The sequence below is a fragment of the Cryptomeria japonica genome, chromosome 3 (genome assembly GCF_030272615.1).
Source record: "Cryptomeria japonica chromosome 3, Sugi_1.0, whole genome shotgun sequence".
Taxonomy (NCBI): Eukaryota; Viridiplantae; Streptophyta; class Pinopsida; order Cupressales; family Cupressaceae; genus Cryptomeria; species Cryptomeria japonica.
Genome location: NC_081407.1, coordinates 568,472,286 through 568,494,919, shown reverse-complemented (window position 1 = coordinate 568,494,919; position 22,634 = coordinate 568,472,286). Strand labels below are relative to the sequence as shown.

The following is a 22,634-nucleotide window of genomic DNA, read 5'->3' as shown; positions in this document are numbered from 1 at the left end:
TAATAAAAACATTATAATCATTAAACATCATAATTAACATTATTCATCATCATTAATCGATGGCATTAATCATAGCAGTAAAATATCATAAATAACATTAATACATCACCATCATAAACAACTAACCATCATTAATGTCACTAAACAATGTAATACCATCTAACATCATTATTAATGTAATCAAATCATCATGTGCAAAATGTCAACACTATAAATATCTGGTATAGCAAAGTAAATCTAACTCGGGTCTAAATCGGGTCGTGACAAGGAGTGTTGGTCCTTCTCATCTCTTATAAGATGTGCACTCAATTTCGCTTAGCCAATACCAAGAAATTTAAAAATATAACATCAATAATAAGAATTTTCATGTAACATCAATAATAAGAAATTTCATGTAATAATAACATCAATATTTTGAAATAATATCTTTGAAATTAAAAAATAATGCTAACATTAGGGAAAAATAAAATAAGAATAATGTTGAAGCAATGCTTCTACAATCATCCAATATTTTCTTGTCTAGTCAAAATAACCTTGTGACTGAAATTAAACTTTAAAAATAGATGAATATTAATGAAATTGCGCATTATATTTGTGGCTCGAATATTTTTCATTGTAACTTTACACACTTGCAACATATGTACAAGATAATAGAGTAAAATTTAATTGTAGAGATTCTCAACCAATAAAAATTTGGACCTTATAAATAATTCAGTAATGATATAAAATAATTTTCCTATATACAAGTTAATACCCTAAACATTTCAACAAAGACGACCATTGAAAATTATTATCCATGAAAATTATATTAGGTTATAAATTATCTTAAGCTCATGCATAACACATGTCAAAGCTAATTCCTCAACACATGTCAAAACTAAAATTTCCTTTGCATCTCCTAAGATCACAATAACAATTCAAACAAAACCTACAACCAAGAAACAAGAATGAATATTGATCATTCACATTTCACAGGTTACCCACAAAGAGTATCATATATCCATTTATCCAAAATTTGTAAATAACATTTATTAATTGTTTATTATTCATAAAGGAAAGAAATAAAAACTTATTAGTGCAATTGAACCACTTGGATTCCCACAAGTAGTTGAATCATGATTTAAAATAAATCCAATATTTCATTTTATCAAATCCTTTTATTCCTATCAATATTTATCTATCAATATTTATATACCTATAACCATCTCAAATTAAATAAATTTTAATTAGGGTTGAATATAATTGATATTTAGGTTGGGGCCTACCTTGAGTAGCAAGAGTTTCTTATAGTAAGCAACAAGATCTAATCTCCCCAACCCACACATGATACCAAGGATGTGTCATGTCAACATCATTGATCACGTTAAAAAGTTTACCTCATACACTACAGTATACATATATATAATTCAGCTTTCAAATGTAAGTTTGTATTGTTATGGAAAACATAGAGTGGGTTCTTTCTTTCTATATATATATAACCTCTTTAACCATTTAATTTGTTATGCTTAAGGTCACCTGACACTAGTTACTCAACCTGCGTTACTCATACGTAGGTAATTCAATGAAGTTAACAAGAGCAAAGGCAGTTAGCGAACCTATTCTTCACAATAAGACTATTATGAGGATCATTAAGGCCTAGAAATTCGTTGAAAGTTGTTTCTTAGCAGAGAGCATTACTACCAGGGCTGAATGTAACCAACGCAAAAGGCCAAAGCCAACAAAATTACTGATAAGAATAAACATACAATGGAGACAAAAATTATTTATTTTACAGGTCCAAGGCAATACAAAATATAATTAACATTAACCACAACGAGATGAAAAACTACAGGGCGTGGAAAAAGATATGATGCATCTAGAGGTCGTGGAAATGCGATATAAAGCATTCACAGGTCATGAGAAAAAAGTGAAAAGACTTGCAGGTCGTACGAACACAGCATAAAGAATTGCAAATCATGCGAACACGTTATAAAGGATTGCAAGTCATGGGATCAAAATATAAAGAAATGTAAGTCGTGCGAACAAAATACAAGTATAACCGATTGCAAGATCAAGTTAGGAAACATCTGGTGGTCATGGGAAGAAGCCATGGAGTACCTCTAAGTCGTGGGCGAATGAGGAACCAAGAATTTACATAAACTATGAAAATTTTCAAAACAACCATCCACACACGAAGAAATCGATGGGTTATGCATGAATAATTTGAATGCTAACTTAATATACGACCATTATATCCAAATCTTACCTGAATATCTACCTATTATTCTCCACGCTTCCACCTAGTGAAGCTCACCCTTCAATCTGCCCTTTCCTTCTTTTTGTTTTCAAATCTGAAAACAAAGCAAAGAAAAACCGTGCCACCCCACTTTGTTGCATGCTTCTTAAAATGAATGATGGAATGAAGCCTCCTTAACTTCGAAGTATTGTAAGTTGGGAATGGATGATTACTCCACCACCTAGGCATTACAAAAGGACGTTACACATTAAATCCTTTCCTCAGCTCATAAATAAATTAAAGGTCACTATACTTAGTAAGTTAAATTACCATTATTCTTAGTAAATAAATCTTTCATTTTTACTTTCAAACCTAATAGATCTCCAAGGACCTCCATCAATGCAAGAATAGGTAGAAAAGGATCGTGTCTAATTTGTCTTGGATTTCTTATGGAGACAACAACATATTGAATTTAAGATGAAATCATCTTAGCCCTCAACAAGTCCTAAAACGTAAATGTTAAAACACTATTAAATACAAAAATCCATAATGTGACAAAGCCATTGCTGCTTCACAGTGCACCATAAATTATTTGTAACATCCGATAGCCCTTCTAATCTATTGCACGTATTTGAACTTCTCCCTTATGGATCATGGCTGAAAAATTGTCACAAGCGCTTAATATCAGTAAATTTGAAGAGCTGGCAGCAAGTTTATATATTTTAAGAATACATCGCCAAATCCTGTGTGAGATGAAAAATTATTGATACCCATTATAGCAACATTGGGTTGACAATCATCCTTCAAAAATTTTACCTAAGCATAAACAAGATGAAATATAAAGGTAAATGCTTTAAGATGAAATATTGGCGACACTAATATAAAGGTAAATGCTTTAAGATGAAATAAACAAGATGTGATTTTTTCCCTAAGCATATACAGCTTTACCCTACCTAGCTTTCAAGGTCATTATCTGCTTAAAACCATAATGGTATATTGCTTATATATTTTTCTCCTATACATAATTGAATTTAAATGTGTTAAGATCATCTGATGTTTTGCATTTAATCGTCTGATTATAAAGTGTCTTTTCTTAACTACATGATACGGTATTCCCAGATGCAACACTTTTATAAACTGATACATCCTTAATTTCAGGTTCAACATCGGATTTATAGTTCACAACCTAACATCTCAAATTATGCCTTAACGATTATTACCTTTCATTTTGTGATAACCTTAACAATTTTGCATTCCTCTTCTAGTGGCTTGATAAATACTAGCTTAACTCAGAAATTTGGAATTCTTTCAATACAAATTCTGGCGATGGAGCGCTCTCGGTCACTATCATGGGCTCTTGAAATATTATAAAGCAACATTTTCCTTTATGCAACGACTGGCTTGATGATTTTAATAAAGTATGGCCAGGGATAAAAAAAAATAAAAAAAAAACGTTCAAATTTCTGCTTCTAATCTTTTCCAGATATGAAGATCATGAAAAACTTTCCCAAAGACATAAAAAAAACTTTCAAAGTGTGTTAGTTAAAATTTAATTTGTGACAGACCTGTTAATAATCATATCAGAGCAAATCCACTTAAAAAAACAAAATCAGTTAAATGATTTCGTTCTTACCAATGTATTGGCTTTCTCCATGCTTCTTATAAAAAGATACGAAATTACCAAGAATATATTTTTTTGCCTAAAACTACCATATTGAAACTTTCATCTTAACGTGTTGGAGATTTCACGTTTCGACAGAAATTTGGATGTTCTTTTATTACCATAAGTTTTAACAAACTTGATTACCCGAGAATTTTATTTGCTTTAGGATCGTGCATTCTAAAAAAAATCTAAACAGCATTCCAAAACCTTCAAGAAGCAGAAGCCAGGTTAGAGATGGGGCGAGCAAATTCAAATGTCACAGTTCTAAAGAAAAAACTTATAAAAAGACATCTCAACCCTGCGTTTGAGCTCAATATCTAAATCATTTACATGATAATTGAGGAATAATTTCAACTCCAATTAGGAATTACAAACCAATTCAGCAAAAGATTGGAAAATGGTGTCCCGTATATACACTGTAAAATATAAAACAGATAAATTGTGTACATGAAATAAGTTCAAGAAAATGGAAAACAATTTACTTTTCGTACAAACGGAGCCAAAAGTGAAAATTTAGACTTGAAAAAAAGATGGCTGTCCATAATTGAATGCAGACTGTCCATAACTGAATGCTTTTCTGGCAATATAGTCAGCCTCGTACTGAAGCCACTTGATTTTGTTGTATCAATATTACTAACCAGTTACCGACCAGTCAACTGCACAAACCAATAAGGTGGGTAGGACTGAGAAGATGACCTCATTCACAAATATTCATGTAATAAGATAGGATCTCTCGTACACTCCAAGCAATATCTTTTAGCTACACCAGTGATATGTATGACAATGGAGGCCATCATCTCTCAAATGATCCATCTCTGTGAATCCAATAGCCATTCAGTCACATTTTTGACCCACAAGCACCTGACACATCCACCCGAGTAGCCTATAGAACAATCTATTGTACAAAATACTTGTCCGCAAAAGAATTCTTCCAATTTATTTGTACAAATTAAAGTTATGCATGTAGCATACATTTTACAACTTTCAGATTGAAATAAACCCTACATCAAGAGATAAAATGAGCTAAAGCCTAATCCCTTAACAGAAATGAGAGCCTGTACCAAATAGCTTGCAATGCCATTACTACAACTGTTTCATTATATTGGTATATAATGCATGTGCATTACCTGAGAATGAATATTAGATGTGTATCGACCGTCATGTTTTGACCTTTTGAAATACATGAGCTGCAAAGTCCACTTTCAGTTTAACCTGAAAATGACATCAAGAAGTTTGTCTATCAAGAACTCAATTGTAACCAAAATCTTTGCTGAATTCAGCCAGCAAGTACAAATCGTTTCTTCCTAATGAAAAGGATCCTAATACCTTTTTAATCCAAATCAAAGACCCATGTTTCAATCAGCTTCACTTCCCACTAATATCCTAATTCTAATTAGTCCTCCAAACCACATTATAATACCATAATATTCCAGATCATTACAAAATCTAAACTTGGCAAGCTGAATGGTCAACGCAAATACTGGAAAGATCTTGCCAATAACGCTGCAAACTCCCAGAGTTATTAAAACAACGATCAATGATCATAAAATATTCAGAATTTTGAAATCTTTTTGTACGTTTTTTAGATCCCATGATTTTTTTACTGGTTTCAGCCAGGTTTTTGCTAATAAGACCTAATAAGAATTTTCTCCTTGCCTCATTTTTTACCCAAGTCAAATTTCACGTATGAGTAATTATGCATGCAAACCCTTAGCCATGATTAATTCCACCATCATAGAGATTCAAGAAAGAAAATTTACTGATAATTTTGTCAGATAGAGAAAAACTAAATATTCGTTGTCAAATTTCTTAAGTGGCAAAAAAATACAAGTTACTACCTCCCTAAAAATATCCCACGATGCTTGTTCATTTCTAAAGGTGTAATCCTGAAATATAGGTCAGTCTTGTAAACCCCTTAAGGATTAGCTACATACTGAGCCCAACTTGTAAACACCTTAAGGATATTGCTACATACTGAGCACAACATGTAAACTCCTTAGGATTTCATTTTGATTTTTTGGTTTTGATATATGATTAAAGAGATGACAGTCACTACCCTTTGTTCATTAGACAGTTTAGTGTCAAGTAAGAAAAGTTTTTGATAGTTAAAAGTACATAATGGATTATCGAACTTAAAAGACTGCAGCAGTCAAGTCACCTAAGAGATTTATGATAAATGGTATGATTTTCATAGATTTCTAAAAAGAGAGAGTAACCTTGTTTAGTCATACATCAAATCAACTTGTTGATAGTAGTATATCAACAGGCTGTCAGAACAGTTTCACTGAATCTTAGGTTGTTTGCTAATCTTCTCTAGCATGATTGTTCTCAATTACTAACATTTGCAATAAGAATTAGAAAAGTTTATACCCATTAATTAGGGCTCTACGTAAAATTTTATTAATAAGAGAACTGCAGTTAGCCATTGGAGTAAATAATAAGAAATTCCTTTCTACACAAATGCTGAACTCAACAATAGCAGAAAACTGCTAAATTTAAAATATTAAAATGACTGAATCAGAAGGAATCTTTTTAACTTTAAACATTATATCATATTACCTCCAAGAACAACCACTGCAACAAATGCTGCACTGCCATGAAGAGGACCTCTTACACCTGTGAAATCTGGCAAATGAACAGGTCATCCGATGACCTGATTTTGCTAATTTTCAATTCCCAATTACCATCCGTATTTACTCAATGGTGCATCAAAATGATTCTCAATTAAAAAAAAGTCTGTTACAGTGCAAATGCTCCAATGCTGCCATGAAGAGAAACTCTGCCTGTGAATTATGCAAAACAACCAGGTTAGCTTTGTATCCTGTCCTTGCAATCCATTAGTTCCCAGTTACTTCTGTCTCTAGTAATACAACTGGTGCCAGCATAAAACACTTCAAGCCAGTGTCAGTTCAATTCCTGGAATGCTGGTCCAATGTATACATTATGCACCGAACAAGATAACACAGGCAATAAAGAGGATAGTCCTGCAGGTGCTACTATAGCCTCCTCAAAAGTGTAGTTAACCTGCATAAAAAACCATCTCATGGCCTTAGTGAATGGCATGCAACTAACTAAATGGTGCCAAAAAAAATCAGCAATTTTTAACAAAATTATCATTACAAAACAGATCCAATCGATTACAACCTCAACTAAATCTAGTCCTCATGACATGTGCATATCATGGCTATGCTGTGTTACACCACAGCTTCCCTATGCTTATTTCTACTGAGAGAATTTCAAATAGTATATGCTTGCATACTATCATCACCAAAAACCATAAATTTTCTGATCTATTTTTGTTTTAGCTATTTTTTTTCTTTACCCTCCTTCAGGAAAACACAGAACTGGTTAACAATTTGAGATTTTCCAGAGAATATTTTACAACCTCGTAATGTTAATTAAGGATCACATCAAAGAAGCAAAAATTGTCAAAAAAAAAAATAGTGATCAATCAGGAATCGCCACTGCAGGCAATTTTTCCCTGAAAATGATGCAGCTTAAGAAGAAAAAAAAAAAAAAAGTAACTGTTGACCCCTTTTTCCTTGTTGAAATGTGTTTGAATCATATTTTAACAAGATTAAATCTCCCCGACATGAATTTATATTTTCACTTGCAAATTTTACCCCTCTTTAATTGGCATGGCCCACCAATTTGAGTGATAGATCGGATTTTATTTGATCTGTAGGTTAACAAAATACACCCTGCACTCCTGAAAATTGAGGCTCACAATGTAAATTCACAACAGAATAGCCCATTTTTTTCGAAGTCATCTCATTAAAAGAAGCTCAATACCCTTTCAAAATCAACAGTGTATGAAAAGACAATCAAAGAGATCCTTTGATATTCATGAGAGCTGCTACCATCATTTCCTACAGAGAAAAATCATCAAATTAAATGGCAACAGAGACCCCCGTTTCCTTTACAAGCCCATCACAGATTGACAGCTAGGTGTAAAGTTCCAAGAAGTAATGGTAAGGGTAAAGCATGAGTTAACCTATTTAACTATTTAATTTTCCAACCTATTAAATTATCCTTTCTTTATACATTATTAATATGAATGAGTATTCTCTACACAATGCTTTAAATGACAAGACAATTAATTTATTGGCATCCAGAAACCAAAGTTGCAAGGACACGGATATGGAAATGGGTATGGTATCGGATCCAGATACAGCCATTTTTTGAGACCTCTCATTTGGATAAGGCAGGATACAGCATTCATAAAAAACACATACATGTAAATAACACAATTTCTAAGTTATTAAAAAAATTAATAAAATTTAAAATTCAAAAAAATACATAATTGTAAATTGAATTTATAAAACACAATTATAATTTAGAAATTGATTTGACAATGTAAATTAAATAATCTCTAATATAAGTTTAAATTTACTATTTCAAGTTGAATCCTAGAAAAATATAGAAACTAACTGTCAAATTTAAATAATTCAAAGGATGGCATGTGTGGCTGGGTGCAGGTTCACAGGTTAGGGTTTACCCTAGCCACACTATCTTTCTGTCAGCTGTGTTGTCTGTTTGCAGGGGGGCTGGTTGCTGGCTTTCGGGGTGGTGGGGATGCACAGAGCCTTGGGGGGGCTGCATATTTCCTTTTTCTTTTGATGTTTGGGTGCAGGCATGCCCTTGTTTAGGGGCTGTGTGTGGGTTCGACCTCTGTCGTTTCATGCTGCTGGGGCTTTTTCCCTGTGGTTCGTGGTTCTTTTGCGGGGGTTGCCTTCATGTGGATCTTTGTTCGGGGTTTGGTGGGCGGTGTTTCTACGATAATAATAATAAAAATAGAAAACAATTACATTTAAATATAATGTTAAAAATCTTAAGTTAAAAGAAAATATACCTATAAACTGAGTAGCAACAGACAGAACTGGTGGCACGCAGAAGAAATGAGGCGCACAGAAGAATGCGTGCAGAGCAGGAACAAACGCAGAAAGAGACTAAACCCCAACAGAGAAAGTGGCCAACAATGTAAAACGACCAGCAATCAACAACCCCAACCGAGAAAGCAGCCAACAATGAAAAACGCAGAAGAAGCGGCAAAAATGAAACATGCAGAAACCCCAAATGAAATTGTGCAGATGCTAGAACTTGCCAAAATCGTATATTTGTACAAAAAAGTCTCATTTTTGGGCTACATTACAGTTAACTGCAGATTAAGTTTCAAATTCGACCCATTTCTTCTAGAAATTGAATGCCAGAGAATCCGACACAGGATTAAAAACAGCAAGTTTTGGGGTGCTTGTGGAAGCATTTTTCACACCGTACTGACACTGTATCCATAGCAATACCTCAAAACATGTACCAGGGTTGGGTGTGTGGCATTTCCAGTAACTGTCTGAAACTTTTAATTTATTTTATCATATACAACGCAATCATTTTCTTATTTGAAGTTCAGAAATTTTCATATTTGAAGTTTAGGAATTTTATATACACTTATTGCTCATTGTTTTCTATATTTGAATATGTTTGTAATATTTTAATAAGTTATTAAAACATATACAAATTAAACCTTATAAAAAAATTACTACATATATCTTAAACATATTTATCTAAAACAAACGTTAGAGGTTAATCCTTATCTACATAGAGTTTATGCTCTTTGCCATTTAAATTTAGTGTGAAGCATAATCATAGCTGCATAACATTAAATTTATTGAAACCCCAAAATATTCTGTTTGTAGGTTAAGTGCTATGGTTTAGGATTTTATTTATTTCTAATATTAATAAGCAATAAATATATGAAAAATATCATGCCCCATGAAGGTCTTCTAAGTGGTTTCGAGGCTTTAATTTGGCTTGGTGGCGGACCTTTGCCCCTCGACCCCACCTTGTATGACAAAAAGGAGCATACAACAGACACTACCCTGGACCCTGTTGAAACACTACCACCCAGAACCCTATGGATGAGGGCATTAACCCTTGACCATGCTAGGGACTGTCAACCTAGATCCCTGATCTCATTTATAGTTTCTCGAAGCTATCAGAATGCATTTAATTAAAAATAGGATTTTTCTCTTTTTTTAAAACTTTTTTTGATAATCCAATTCTTCCCCTTTTTTCCAATATTTCAAAAAACCTTTTTGGGTTTGCCATTTTTTCCCCAGAAAAAAAAAATTATTACTTAAGATATCACAATTAACAAAATCATTTACCTTAAAAATGGAAATAGTTTAGAGATTCAGTCTATAATCTCAATTAAAATGACTTGGATCCCATATATCCTAAGTTAAAAGCAAAATATCATTTTGAATGTCAAAACAGAGTCCATGCGATACTGACTTTCAAAGTCTGCATCACTGATACAGTCAACTACTTTGGAGTTTGGAGTAACCAATATCCTTTTCTGTATACACATTCACCGTATGATTATTCACAATAATACTAAAATATATTTAACAGGATTTTTATGTTAAATCTAGATTTTGGTCAACATTCAATTCCTTTTCATGCTAATCAAAATGCCACAAGTACAACACATAGTTACCAGGAGAAGCAGAGCATGTGGTGATACACTCTGCCAAAATATGGAAGCCTGGTACTTGGACATGGGCAAATGAAATTCAACAAATATGGTTGAAATTGAAAAATAAAAAAAATTGTTTCTCTGAATTCCCAGGATGGGGGGACCCAGAGGGAGGACATAATTTTCGTGACAGCAGAAAAAAATTCCAAATTCGCAAAGACAAACACTCCCTTCTACCTTTGGAAAGGAACTTTGAATTTTTTCCTTAAAAAGTTACCTTTTTCTATTTTTATTGCCCAAATGGGGCAGGCCTCCCAAATCTGGAATAAGATGGCATAACTTCCAAGTCCTCAGAGTATATGCATCAGATAGGCCACCTGGACTCATGGGGGCACATCCCTGTGGAATGTTGGCAAAAAATAACTATAGATTTATAAAAAAACTATCAACCTTAAAAATGTAGAAACTTAAAACTCCTAAAACTAATATTCCAGCATACCTAAGATGTCAACAAAAGCAACGATTAATTATATTGATGATTAATAATCATGCCATAAACCGTTCAATTTTTAAACAGTCACAGTAGCATTATTTAAAACACTGTACAGGTGTTCTTAGAGATGGCTGTGCACGTGCATGTATAAATAATAATTCTGGGGTACTGATTAATTGATAAAGCTTCACTGCAGTTAACTCATAAATTTTCATGCAAAAAATAAAAAATTACAAATTTGTTAGTGTTTTTCTTCGACTCTTTCACGTTGTCAACCAAATATTAGCACTTTGAGGAAAAAAAAGCAATGCAATTCATATGATATATCTCAAATACTTGTACAAAAACTTTCCCAATTTTCAAGCAATTTTCTAGGAGACAAATAGAGACACCAAGAAACTTCATCTCAAGTCTCATAACATCCTGAGACATCTCCACGTGTCCAACCACCAGGGCTGAGGATACGAGTCTCAAAGTGAATAATACAAATGACAGCAAAATCTACCTTATTTAATGTTTGCCCAAATTTCTGATTTTAAGCCACTGCCTTATTATCATGCAAGTAAATCAAAGCTCTACGAAATCAACATTCTACACCATGTAAACTTAGTTATATGCATCCTGAAAAGAAAACAAGATAAGATTTGGAGAAAATAACAACCTGCAGGGTCATCTGTTGGTGTTTCTTGACTACATATCTGCTTCTGCAACAGATCAGTGCCTGGAAAAACCATCAAATTCAGATGTCTGATTTCATTCTTATGTGAAACCTCCAATGGGTTAAAACCAAAGGCTACAGTCCATGTCTGCAGAAGATCAGGTACTGCTGGTAAGATAAGCTTTTCCACTTGAAGAGACAGTAACATCTGAAACAAGCAGGATAAAGACACATTAAGATTTAAAACCACAAAACATGTACGGAATTAAGAATGAGGTATTTCCTCATGCTGTCTATAAATGCTATAAAACTAAAAGTGCATTTTCATTTTCAAGAAATAGTAGCTCCTGGAGATATTCAACATCAATGTTTCATAAATTCCTACGCACATGGACATGGCTGGAAGGAGTAACCAAATTAAAACTTCGGCCCAAAGGAAATGGACCTCAACATACTAAAATACCATTTTTATATAAATAATAGCCATGTAGAGAGTGAGACTATAAAAGGCCTGGAAGCACACGCTTTTGACCATTAACTTAAAAATAATGCCATTACAGAATTCTAAGAAAAGCTATTTTGTCAAACTAAGTTTTCAATAGGCCATTATTGAAGTATCACTTATCAGCCAAAACATTTTTACTCAAAGTATGAAGGCCTTGTGGCATCTATTTAAAATATGTCTAACACAGATCAGCTTTATAATGTTGATCCCTATGAAAAAAACAGCCCTGGCATACCTTTTCAATTGCATTCACTAGACGTCGGCACATTCCCTGGCGCCGGTAATGATGCCGAGTTCCAATAAGAGGCATCTCTGCTAAACGTGCTCCATGGATCCTATATGATGATTGAGTAAACATAAAAACTGCATCAGGTGTGTCCCTAGGGAATTGTTCCTTGTATATATACAGATTAAAAGGGATTATTAATCTCAGATATCTGCCAACAAATTTTATCTTTCACAAATATAGAAATTCAACAAAAAATTCAGAACATTTTGAGAAAAAAAACCTGATTGATGCAACAGAAATTATTTCATCATCCTTCTCCAGCACTGCAGTGTAAAACCCTTGATAATTCAAGCGACTGAAATTTGACCTGTACAAGAAAATATGTTTTCATATGATGAGGACATAGGACAAAACCTGTGGTAATTACAGAAAATAGTCTGATATGAATAAGATTATATTGACCATACAGTGGTGGGGCTTCAAATCAAGCAAAACTTCATAAATATGAAGGAACGAATTATAATCAACTACAACCCTGGAATTGAATCTTGTAAATGAATTCATTTTACTTCTTTATCAGAGTGTGGTCCAGTACAAATGACAATGGTAGCCTGTCACTACTGATTGAAGTTAATGTCAGTAACAGGGGGCAACCACTTCAATAAACAGCCTGTATATAATTAATGGGAAATATCACTAAAGCCTATATAAAGGTGATTTTTCCAAGAAGATACTCACCAACAGCTAAAAACGACATTTGAAACCATGTCTATGTTGGTTCTTTTGTCTACTATAGGCATAAAGCATTCATCCATCACTATGTGAGCAACAGAAAGCTTTGCATTGCATTCCGCGATTCTATCTTGACTAGGCCCTTGAGAGGAAGAACTGTGCTGGTCATCATCAAAACGCCTTAAGAGAGTCCAAGAAAAGCCATCCGCAAGAGAATTTGAAGTTCCAAGAAGATGTTCGAGCCCATCATAAACCTGTGCCAACAAAACAGAGAAGAAATAACATACCATACCATTGGAAACTGCTTAGCATTTATCAACATGCACATGTACTATCAATGGTACATAAATTAGAGCCGATTTATCAAATATTTTAAAAAGCAGCATCTTTAATCAGCTCGCACAGTCTCCAATGTTATGGGTCATACCCAACATGTAATATTTACAGACCCTTAAGTCACCAAAAAATCATGCATACTTGTAAAGCTTGAACAAGTCGATATCCAATCAACAAAATTGCAAACGCTTTAGAGAAGCATACCTTCTGACAAGCCTTCCCACAAAAAGAGGAATTCTCTAAATCAGGGCAGGACATTTGACTTCCTCTCTCTTGTAGACACTTCTTGTGATCTGAGATTAAAAACATGTATGAATTCAATACTGCTAACTCATAAGACTTGTCAGAAACCCCCCATCTTAAATAATAACACAAAACAAGAAATTTCCTAGAGAAAACATCAAAATGGAATTTCAAATCAAAATAAATATCGAAGAAACTAACGTACATTCATGTTCGCATTGTTCACAGAAGAGAACATCTGCCATCGTGCTGGTTGCATTTTCACCTAAATGTCCAACTTTTCCACAAACCCCACATGTACAGTTAAGACAGTACCAATCACCCTCCGGAATACTCTGCAAGGACTGCATCATTAGTAATGGTTCCAAATTTTATTCGAATGAAACTATGCAATAAATAAAATTCACCATCAAACAAATTAGTTTCATAGATCATAAAAGGAAGTCGTTCATATTTCAGTATTTCTTAAAGAGCAATTAAGTATTCAAATAAGGGAAAGTAAGTTCAAAAATACCTTCAGTTCCAGACAATCTTGATGAAAGGTTGAAGGGCACTTATCACAACAGATCAAGTCTCCTCCATCACCACAAAGACCACATGTGTCGTCATTTTGATCATCTTCATCAACTTCTATAATGGATTTGCCACATTTCCGAGACTCATCTTGTGTATCCCATGCCTCCCTTAAGCATTGAGTCAGTGATTTGCCTGACCAAAGGTAGATATTTTCAAAAGGTCGATGACGTGTGGCACCTGCATGATCTTCAAACTTTGATACTGAAATCACCTTGCTGCAACATTCACAAAGAATACCATCCTTTCGAACCCAGCCCTCCAGCATTATTCTTGTACCTTTCTTATTCCAATACTGCACACATTCATTCTCAGGCACAATGCCAACATCAACCAACCAGGAAATAACAGTCCGTTTAATAACAGTTGATACCCCTTGCTCACGTTTGTCCCCTTTTTTAGAGCTGCGAACCAACAAACCACAACCTCCCCTCCGACTTTTGTTCTTTTTCACTTGTGATGAACCACTTTTTACCAGATTATGATTAGACAATGCCTTTGATGTTGACTGCTTCCTTTCAGAGTCCCCATGCAGCCTTCTCTTTATGTGTTTTTGACCAGAAAGAGGAGTCAAATAGATATTTTGTGCTGAACCAGATCCTTTAACTTGAGATTGATGAGTCATCTTGTCATTTATGTTCATTTTATCTGAAAACTTTGAATTTGGAGTTGTGGCATCCAATCCACCAACTCTGAACTTTTTCTTTATTACTTTCAATTTAACATCAGTTAAATCGGTATCTTCACTGTCTGCTTTGCATAAAGACTTCTGCATTTTTACTCTCTTACCATCTTTCCTGATTTTGTTTGCCCTTTCATCTCTCTTTTTGAGTTTGACATCAGATGTCATTATTCCATCACTGTCTACTTCATGAGAAGACTTCTTTTTTTTCTTTCCCTTACCAATTTTCCTCTCACCATCTTCCATTATTCTCCTCCTCTTCCGCTGTAATAAACTAAGGTCTTCATCAATTACCTGAATCATAAGCATGTTTGAAGCACCATCGTCACCTCCATTAACTCTGTCTACATGTTTTGATGTTTCTGCCTCTTTGCTTTCTTCCAATGAACCAGAAATTTCTTCCGATATTTCATTGTTCTTCCCCAGACTACCTTTCAAAGCATTCCATGCTTTAGGAAGTGACCAGAAAGATGTTCCTAAAGGTGAAATGTAAACATTGTCATCGTAGTTTTTTCCCTTTCTAGGTCTCAAGTCAATTTTCCACCCTGCAGCCAAAAGAGCATCTCTTAACCGTTCACGCAATCTCCTGCGATCCTCAGACCTTGCTATCCTTTGCATAGCTTTTGTTTCCTTTGAAAACAAGGCTGCTGGTGTTTTTTCTTCTGATGCCAAAGATGACTTCGGTCTCTTTATTTCCTCTGTCAAATGTGGCACTGAAGTTTTTCTTTCCTTTGCAATTTTTGATTCCCTTTGCAAAGTTGGTGGGCTTTTCAACATTTTCTTTTGCTTTTGCAAATTCAAAACAGACAAACTGTCACGTGTTGGGCTTACAGAAGCAGCAATGCTTTTACCTTTTAAATCTGATTTTTTCCTTCTTAAACTATCCCGATCCATTGATCTGCTTCCCAGTTGTGCATTCCCAGCCCCAACTCTGCTCTGTTTTAAATGTTTTGTACTCTTAGTTTCATGGTCATCCATCACAGTGGATACAACTCCAATCCCTGACTTATTTCTCTGAATTCGACCATCCCCTGGAGTCCCCCCTGAATTAGGCTTTAATAGAATCCCCTCAATTAGAGATTCCATACCAGCACCATTTGATATTCCATGGTCAAACTTTTTTGCTCCCATTGACAGCCTTTCTATTCTGCTCTCCCTTAGTTTTTTCTCGGATTTTTTCCCACTGGCAGCCTCTTCTAAGTTACCAGATGACTTCTGCACGTGGTGATCAACCTCAGAAGCCTCAATAATTGAAGCTCCTCCTAACTTTCGGTTCAATGATTTCTTTACTTCAACTATTGATGATTTCCTGTCAATCTTACCATCCTCTACAAGCTTCTTCTGCAAAACATTGTCTTCCTTCCCCTTGTTCTGATCATTATCAGCCACCCTTCTCCTCCTCTTCCTTTCCAGCAAAAGTTTTGCATTTCCATGTTCCCTGCCAGTTACATCATCACGGCCTACCCTTTTCCTTTTCCTTAAAATCCTACAACCATCAGTTCCATCGTCAACGGCAACCTTTTTTTTGTTTCTTAGAATCTCTAATTCTGCACTCCCATCATAAATGCCATCAGCATCGACTACATTTATCTTTTTTGGAAGTTGTAAATCCAAAATTTTATCAGATCTCTCCTCTACATCAGCTTCACTTTTCTCCCTTGAAAGCCTAAATTCTACAATCCCATTGTCTCCCTCCATAACTGGACTTGTAGTTTTTCTCCTTGGAAACTTCTCGTCCACTTTCTCATTTATCTGAAATGCCATCCTCTCGCCCAAATCTTCATTTTTCTCTAACAAAAGCGCATCATCCAGATCAGCCTCATTTTTCTCTACTAAAAGCAATGCATTTACATCGCATTTATTCTCCTTCCCTGAAGTCCTGCGCTCTGCAATTGCATTATCCTCATTGTCATCCACGTCAGCCTTATTGGCATTCTCACTTGACATTTCACACTCCGTACTCCTATCATCATTACTACACCTTAAAACCCCCAATTCTGGAGCCACGTCATCCTCTAAATTGTTGCTCAAAACCCCGAACCCTGAGCACCCGTCCTCCGCATCAGCCTTGCTTGAAACCCGAAAATCTGCATCCCAACTACCCATATCAGCCTCATTTTTCTCGTCTGAAATTCCAAACTCCGCACACCGGCCACCCACGTCAACCCCAACCGAGGCATCATGGTGTTCAACCTTCGCCACAGGAACGGCATCAATTTCCCGGCCATCATCAGCCCCTTTAGTGGGACTCACGAGGTTCCCCTTGCCCTCCTCCATTTCAGACCTCCCTTCCTGAAAACAAAACCCCTCGCCAAAAACACCCACGTCATCATCCTCATCATCCTCGAGGAGCCTGAGCTTTCTGTGCGGCCTTCTCCTTGTCCTCACATACGACTTCTCATCCCGACCCTGCGTTTCCTCAAACCCTGACTCCGCGCCATTACTACTCCCCGCCATATTCGACACTTGTGAAACCCTAGAGTCCTCTTCCTTCTCTCCTATATTTTCCGCCATTCCCTGAAACCTTTTCCGTATCATCACATCGCAACCCCTCAAACCCTAGATCCGAAAAAAAGTTATATAACCCAGCTTCGGCACTTGAACCCCTAAACCCCCATTTCAAGCACATAAAAAACTACGAAAGGGTAGAAGGCCCACAGTTGGGGTACAGATCCAGACACGCTACAGACAACTGCTTTGAGGGGGTAAGGCGCATACCTTTGTAAATATGTATATATCCAGCTATTTTTACCTCCACCTCTGATCCGTTGCTCTATGATTTCGATGTGCGGCTGCTACTCTGGGAAGTTTTCGCTTGTTTTCGAACTTCAAACTGAGGAAATCATGGACTGCTACTCCGAGTTAGGGTTATATGGAATGATGAAGAGAGTAGCGAAATATTCAATTTCAATATCAATATTACCCTTCCAAGGTCGGGCACCCGCCGATTTTTGAGTGTGTGTGGCAGAAAAAAGATTTGTGAATTGGAGCTTCAATGGTGTCGCTTCGTTCCGACGTCCTTGGAGTGATCCCCTTTCATCGATCCAGTGCCCCTTTTTCATACGCATCTACTCCACAATGTCATTAATTTTGGGATTTTTTTAGTTGGCAAACGTCGGAGAAAAACTCTTGCATAAATAAGCTAGAAAGTTACACCATTGGGAAACTCTACCATGATTTGTAATCAACCAGTCCAATTTCCCATTTCCATTTAATCTTGGACCTATTTCCATGGAATGTTTTGATTTTTTTATCCTTTTCATTTATTCTAATTTTTATATATTTAATTTATTTTTATTCAATTTAATTTATCTCTATATATTTGTCATGTCAATTCATATATTTTTGCACATGATTCTTATTTCAAAATGCTATCCATATTCTATATCATTTTTATGTTGTTCAAGTTCAATTTCATACAATGTAGAGCTAAATAAAAAAACATAATTTTTAATTTCAACTTACTAATTTTTACACTTTTTCATAAATCAAGTCAACTTGATATACATATTGTGTGACTATTCATTATATCTTAGTATTTAAATGTATTTATTTATGTATTTAAATATATTTGGGAATCATCTTAGACCATTCAAAAATTCTATGCAATTACAAGTAGCATTCATAGGAACATTTAGTTTTGGAGCATTAGAATACACATTGAAACCATCTAAGACACCTACATGTTTGATAGTGTTGTCTTCGATTTCCTTCCTAATCATAGAGTCAATCCAATGAAGTGGGTCAAGTGGTGATAGCAAGGTTACACAATAAGGAGGAAACGATGGCGTTGTTGTGCCCTGCTAGGGTTTTTTGTCCAAAGACCGATCGCAAGGCAAGAGGTGGCAGAACTTCCTTCTTCTTTGGTGGCACGGGGGGAAATGGACAACAATCGCAGAGCAAGTCATTTGCAAAGTTGCTTTCTAATGATTGTGATGTAAGTGATGAACCCGACTACAATGCCATTAGAAAAAGATTTCATAGGAATGGGATTCAAGGTGTGGAAAATAGGGCGAAGGCGATGTTGTCTAAAGAAAGATCTGGAGGAGGGGGTTCAATGGACGATAGGAAAAATGAGAAGAGAGGGGATAACTCTCAAGGTTTCACGGTAGCAAAAAGGCAAACGATGCATCTAGGGGCTAAGATTGCTAATGAAGTCAAAGAAAACGATAAATATTTCTCTGAGTTGGGTCAGATCGATAGATTCAAGGGGTTTTGGCCAAGCTTGAGTGAACTCCACAAATGGATCACAATGTTTTGGAAACCTATACTTGAGGGGGATGTCTAGAAATTCCCAGGGGCTAAAGAGCACATGTTGTTTTTGATAATGAAGTGGATTGGAAGAAGGTCCTTTGTGAGTACCAATGGAGTTGGGAGGACAAGTTTATGCTACTGCTAAAACCATGGTATTCGTCCTTTAATCCTACCATGGAATATTTCAACAAAGTTCCAATGTGGGTAAGACTTGCTTACCTTCCTTTGCAATTTGGTTTGAGGAGTGTTTTGAGCCTATTCGTGATTCATTGGGCAAATTTTTTGATAGTTGATGAAGGTTACACACAACCTTTGCCCATATCTTGGTTGAGATGGATTTAAATAAGAGCCTTCTCACAGATTTACTTTTAAATTTTTATGAAGGAAACTGGTTGCAACCAGTGGACTATGAGGGAATACCCTTTAGATGTTGCCAATGCTTCCAATTGGGCCACATAGCTGCAAGATGTGAACAGAAAAAATTTTAAAAGTAGGGTACATGGTGGAAAGATGTTTCTGATTTGCACTATGTGGTGGAAAATAACAGCCAAAATGATCCTCCTCACGCCTCAAAGGAGATGGGCATTGCTCGTGATACATCCCAAAGTGAAGAAACTTCTTTCGAACCTAATGGAGGTTTCAGAATTTTGGATAATGCTAGTGTTGACACTAGTTCTAGAGATCTCAAATCTGGGAAGGATAGTAATCAAGGATTGAAGGTTGCTACTTATCCAAAGGCAAGGGGTAGTGTGGGTGCGGAGAATAATGGAAATCAAGATTGTGCAAGAATTCCAAAGGTTAAGAGGATTACCAGTGATGAATCCATGGTAGATACGCAAATGCAGGATGTTAGGGACCAGGTGGAAGGGTGGACAGAGGTAAAGAGGAAGAGAGACAAGAGGTTTAACGAGGAGACTCCTTTCAATATGCTTATCCATTCTCACGATAAGGGCGGGGAAAACACCAGCATGTAATGTTTTGACCTGTTAAAGGGTCTTGCACTATGGTGCATGTTTGGTTCGGGGAGAGGACTCCCTTGTTGTAGTCTCACCTAATTCGGGCCAAGCTTAAATCCCAATATTTTAATAGAAACAAGCAACAATTACCAATCAAAAAAAAATGAAATGGGTCAACTTAGGAGAACATGACCCTTGGGATTTATTGATTTTCTCGAAGTATTACAAATCCTCACACTGCAACATGTAGTAAAGAGAGTGACAAAATAGTTAATAAATGTACAATATCAATCACGTCGATCGTGTGGATTATAAGATGAATCAACATATCACAACATTTTGTAGAGCATAGAGTTAATCCCAAAGAACGTGGATTTTACCTACATAGAATTATGTGACTATTATAGCTCCAAGACGATGAGCAGATCAAGAGCATTTGTTTTCAACATTAAGATTATCAAATTTTATGCAACATTAAATATTATTCTTCACTATAAGTCCTAAAGCTAAATACCTATTTCCTCCTTGTTTAATTTATGTACATTCATTTATTGTAATTCAATTCCCAACTAAATTGTTTGGATCTAGGTTAATTATGGCTATATATATAATATATTTTCTAAATTTATGTAAAACATATTGTATTCTCTTACAAAAAATATTTTTATGTTGTTATGTGACTTTTTCCCAAAGAGAAAATAAAGTTATGAAATAACCCTTCTTAGAATTAAAAGGGAGATATTATGACCCTTTGGTTAAAAGAGAGAATATTAAAAAAAAAAAAAAAAAAAAAACTCTTAAAATTTTGGAGGATTGATTATTTATCTAAATAATGATTAAACAAAACATTTTTGAAAGGGTGTGATGGTTTGGAAACAACCTCTTGAAAGGTTATATAAAGTATTTTTGTGAGACTTGGAAGGGGGCACAGAGATTACTCAAGGAAGAAGAATAAGGTGGCCCAGTGGGCCATTGACACTCAAAGAAGAGGGCACGCAGTGTGTGTACGACCCAAAGTACAATGTGCACTTGAGACTGTCCTAGACAAGGCTTGGGTATTTGTACTTGTGTTGAGCATTGTTATTGTAGAATCTACACCTCTTTAGAGCGACATAGAGCACTTTGTTCCTCATAGATGTGTCATAGCTATGAGGATCAAGATATGCTATATATATGATATATATGTATTATATATACATTGAAATCATATAAGAGACCTACATGATTGAGAGTTGTCTTTGACATTCATTTGTGATCATAAAGTCAATCTAATGAAGTGGGTCAACTTAGGAGAACATGGCCTTTGTGATTTAGTGATTTTCTCAAAGTATTACAGATCCCTACACAACAGCACATAGTAAAGAGACTGACAAAATAGCTAATAAATATACACAATTCATCACATCAATCATGCGGATAATAGGATGAATCAACATATCACGATAATTTGTAGAGCATAGAATTAATCCCAAAGAAGATGGATTTTACCTACATAGAATTACATGACTATTGTAGCTCCAAGACAATGAGTAGATAAAGAGCATATATTTTCAACATCAAGATTATCAAATTATACGCAACATTAAATAATATTCTTCACTATAAGTCCTAAACTTAAACACCCTAATTTGTCCTTGTTTAATTTATGTACATCCATTTATTATAATTCAATTCCCAAGTAAATTGTTCAGATCTAGGTTAATTATGGCTATATATATATAATATATATGTATAGTATGAAAATGGAACTGAGTAGGACATAAGACCAAGATCCACTTTCATACCAACATTGGAATAAGAAATCACCTAGAGGAGTGATCGTATTTCACTAACTCTTATAAAAGATAGTCAAATGACACTTCTAGGTTTTCTATTCCTTCGCTGCTATGGAAAGTGAATGAACTATGGAGATATGTCGAAGTGATGCAAAACTATGGCTAAGATATAGTATATCTATATTTAAAAAATATATGTAAAATATACAGAGAGATATCTTATAATAGAAGAGAATCATCTTTAAAATAAATGTTCTTCTAAAATACTAAACACCAAGAATACAAATACATTAAAGTCCTGCATGCAAACAATTGTGAATCTAGTCGGAGGCAGGCAGCGAGGGTTCTATTTTATTTGGAGTAATAAAATAACACCTCCACAAAAGTTGAAACATTTCATGCATTTACCTGTCATTTGCATGTCAAATTGTTTCAAAAATGGATTTTTGTTTACAGACATTTTAATGTCATTGTAGATGCCTCTCAGCATAATGAAGAAAGTAAACACTTAAGTTGTAAATGACTAACATATAATCAAAAGCGTTGTAACATACACAGAGTTGAGCAAAAAAATTGACTGTGCACCTATGATTGCAAATTGATGCTAATCTGACGAGACTAGGGCACAAGAACACCTTGGTCTTCCAAGGTTGAGCTATTGTCGAAAGATCCAAATCCTGAGACTATTTGAGTGTCACCACTGAAAATTGATGTAGAATCATGAGGACTGGGGTGCCTCGATGCCTTCGTCCTAGGACAAGGGCACCCCACTACCCGAGTCCCTAAAAAATAGGTTCAAATTCTAGTAACAAGCCTATACCAACTTCGTGATGCTTTTCGAGGTC

General features: G+C 35.2%; 1 protein-coding gene across 6 annotated transcripts; it reads right to left on the bottom strand.

Annotated features, from left to right (window-relative positions):
- Positions 1-1,974: 1,974 nt before the first annotated feature.
- Positions 1,975-17,923, bottom strand: LOC131075669 (uncharacterized). 6 transcript variants are annotated; one of them, XM_058012515.2, is made up of 11 exons: positions 14,064-17,923; positions 13,755-13,884; positions 13,511-13,599; positions 12,977-13,224; positions 12,519-12,605; positions 12,245-12,344; positions 11,508-11,712; positions 10,631-10,752; positions 6,438-6,902; positions 5,006-5,090; positions 1,975-2,456 (listed from the first exon to the last, which is right to left on the bottom strand). In XM_058012515.2, the coding sequence occupies exons 1-8, from the start codon at positions 17,340-17,342 to the stop codon at positions 10,718-10,720; spliced, it is 4,173 nt and encodes a 1,390-aa protein (XP_057868498.1). In that variant the 5' UTR covers positions 17,343-17,923; the 3' UTR covers positions 1,975-2,456; positions 5,006-5,090; positions 6,438-6,902; positions 10,631-10,717. The 6 variants fall into 6 exon arrangements, with proteins under 6 accessions (XP_057868498.1, XP_057868499.1, XP_057868501.1 ...); XM_058012516.2 differs by lacking the exon at positions 1,975-2,456 and adding an exon at positions 4,269-4,739; XM_058012518.2 differs by lacking the exon at positions 1,975-2,456 and adding an exon at positions 4,269-4,693.
- Positions 17,924-22,634: the final 4,711 nt, after the last annotated feature.

Coding starts and splice junctions, on each gene's coding strand:
- LOC131075669 (XM_058012515.2), bottom strand. CDS start 17,342: ATGATACGGAAAAGGTTTCAGGGAATGGCGGAAAATATAGGAGAGAAG. Junction 12,606..12,976: donor AATGTCGTTTTTAGCTGTTG/GTGAGTATCTTC, acceptor TTTCTTGTACAG/GTCAAATTTCAGTCGCTTGA. Junction 11,713..12,244: donor TAGTGAATGCAATTGAAAAG/GTATGCCAGGGC, acceptor TGCTTGTTTCAG/ATGTTACTGTCTCTTCAAGT.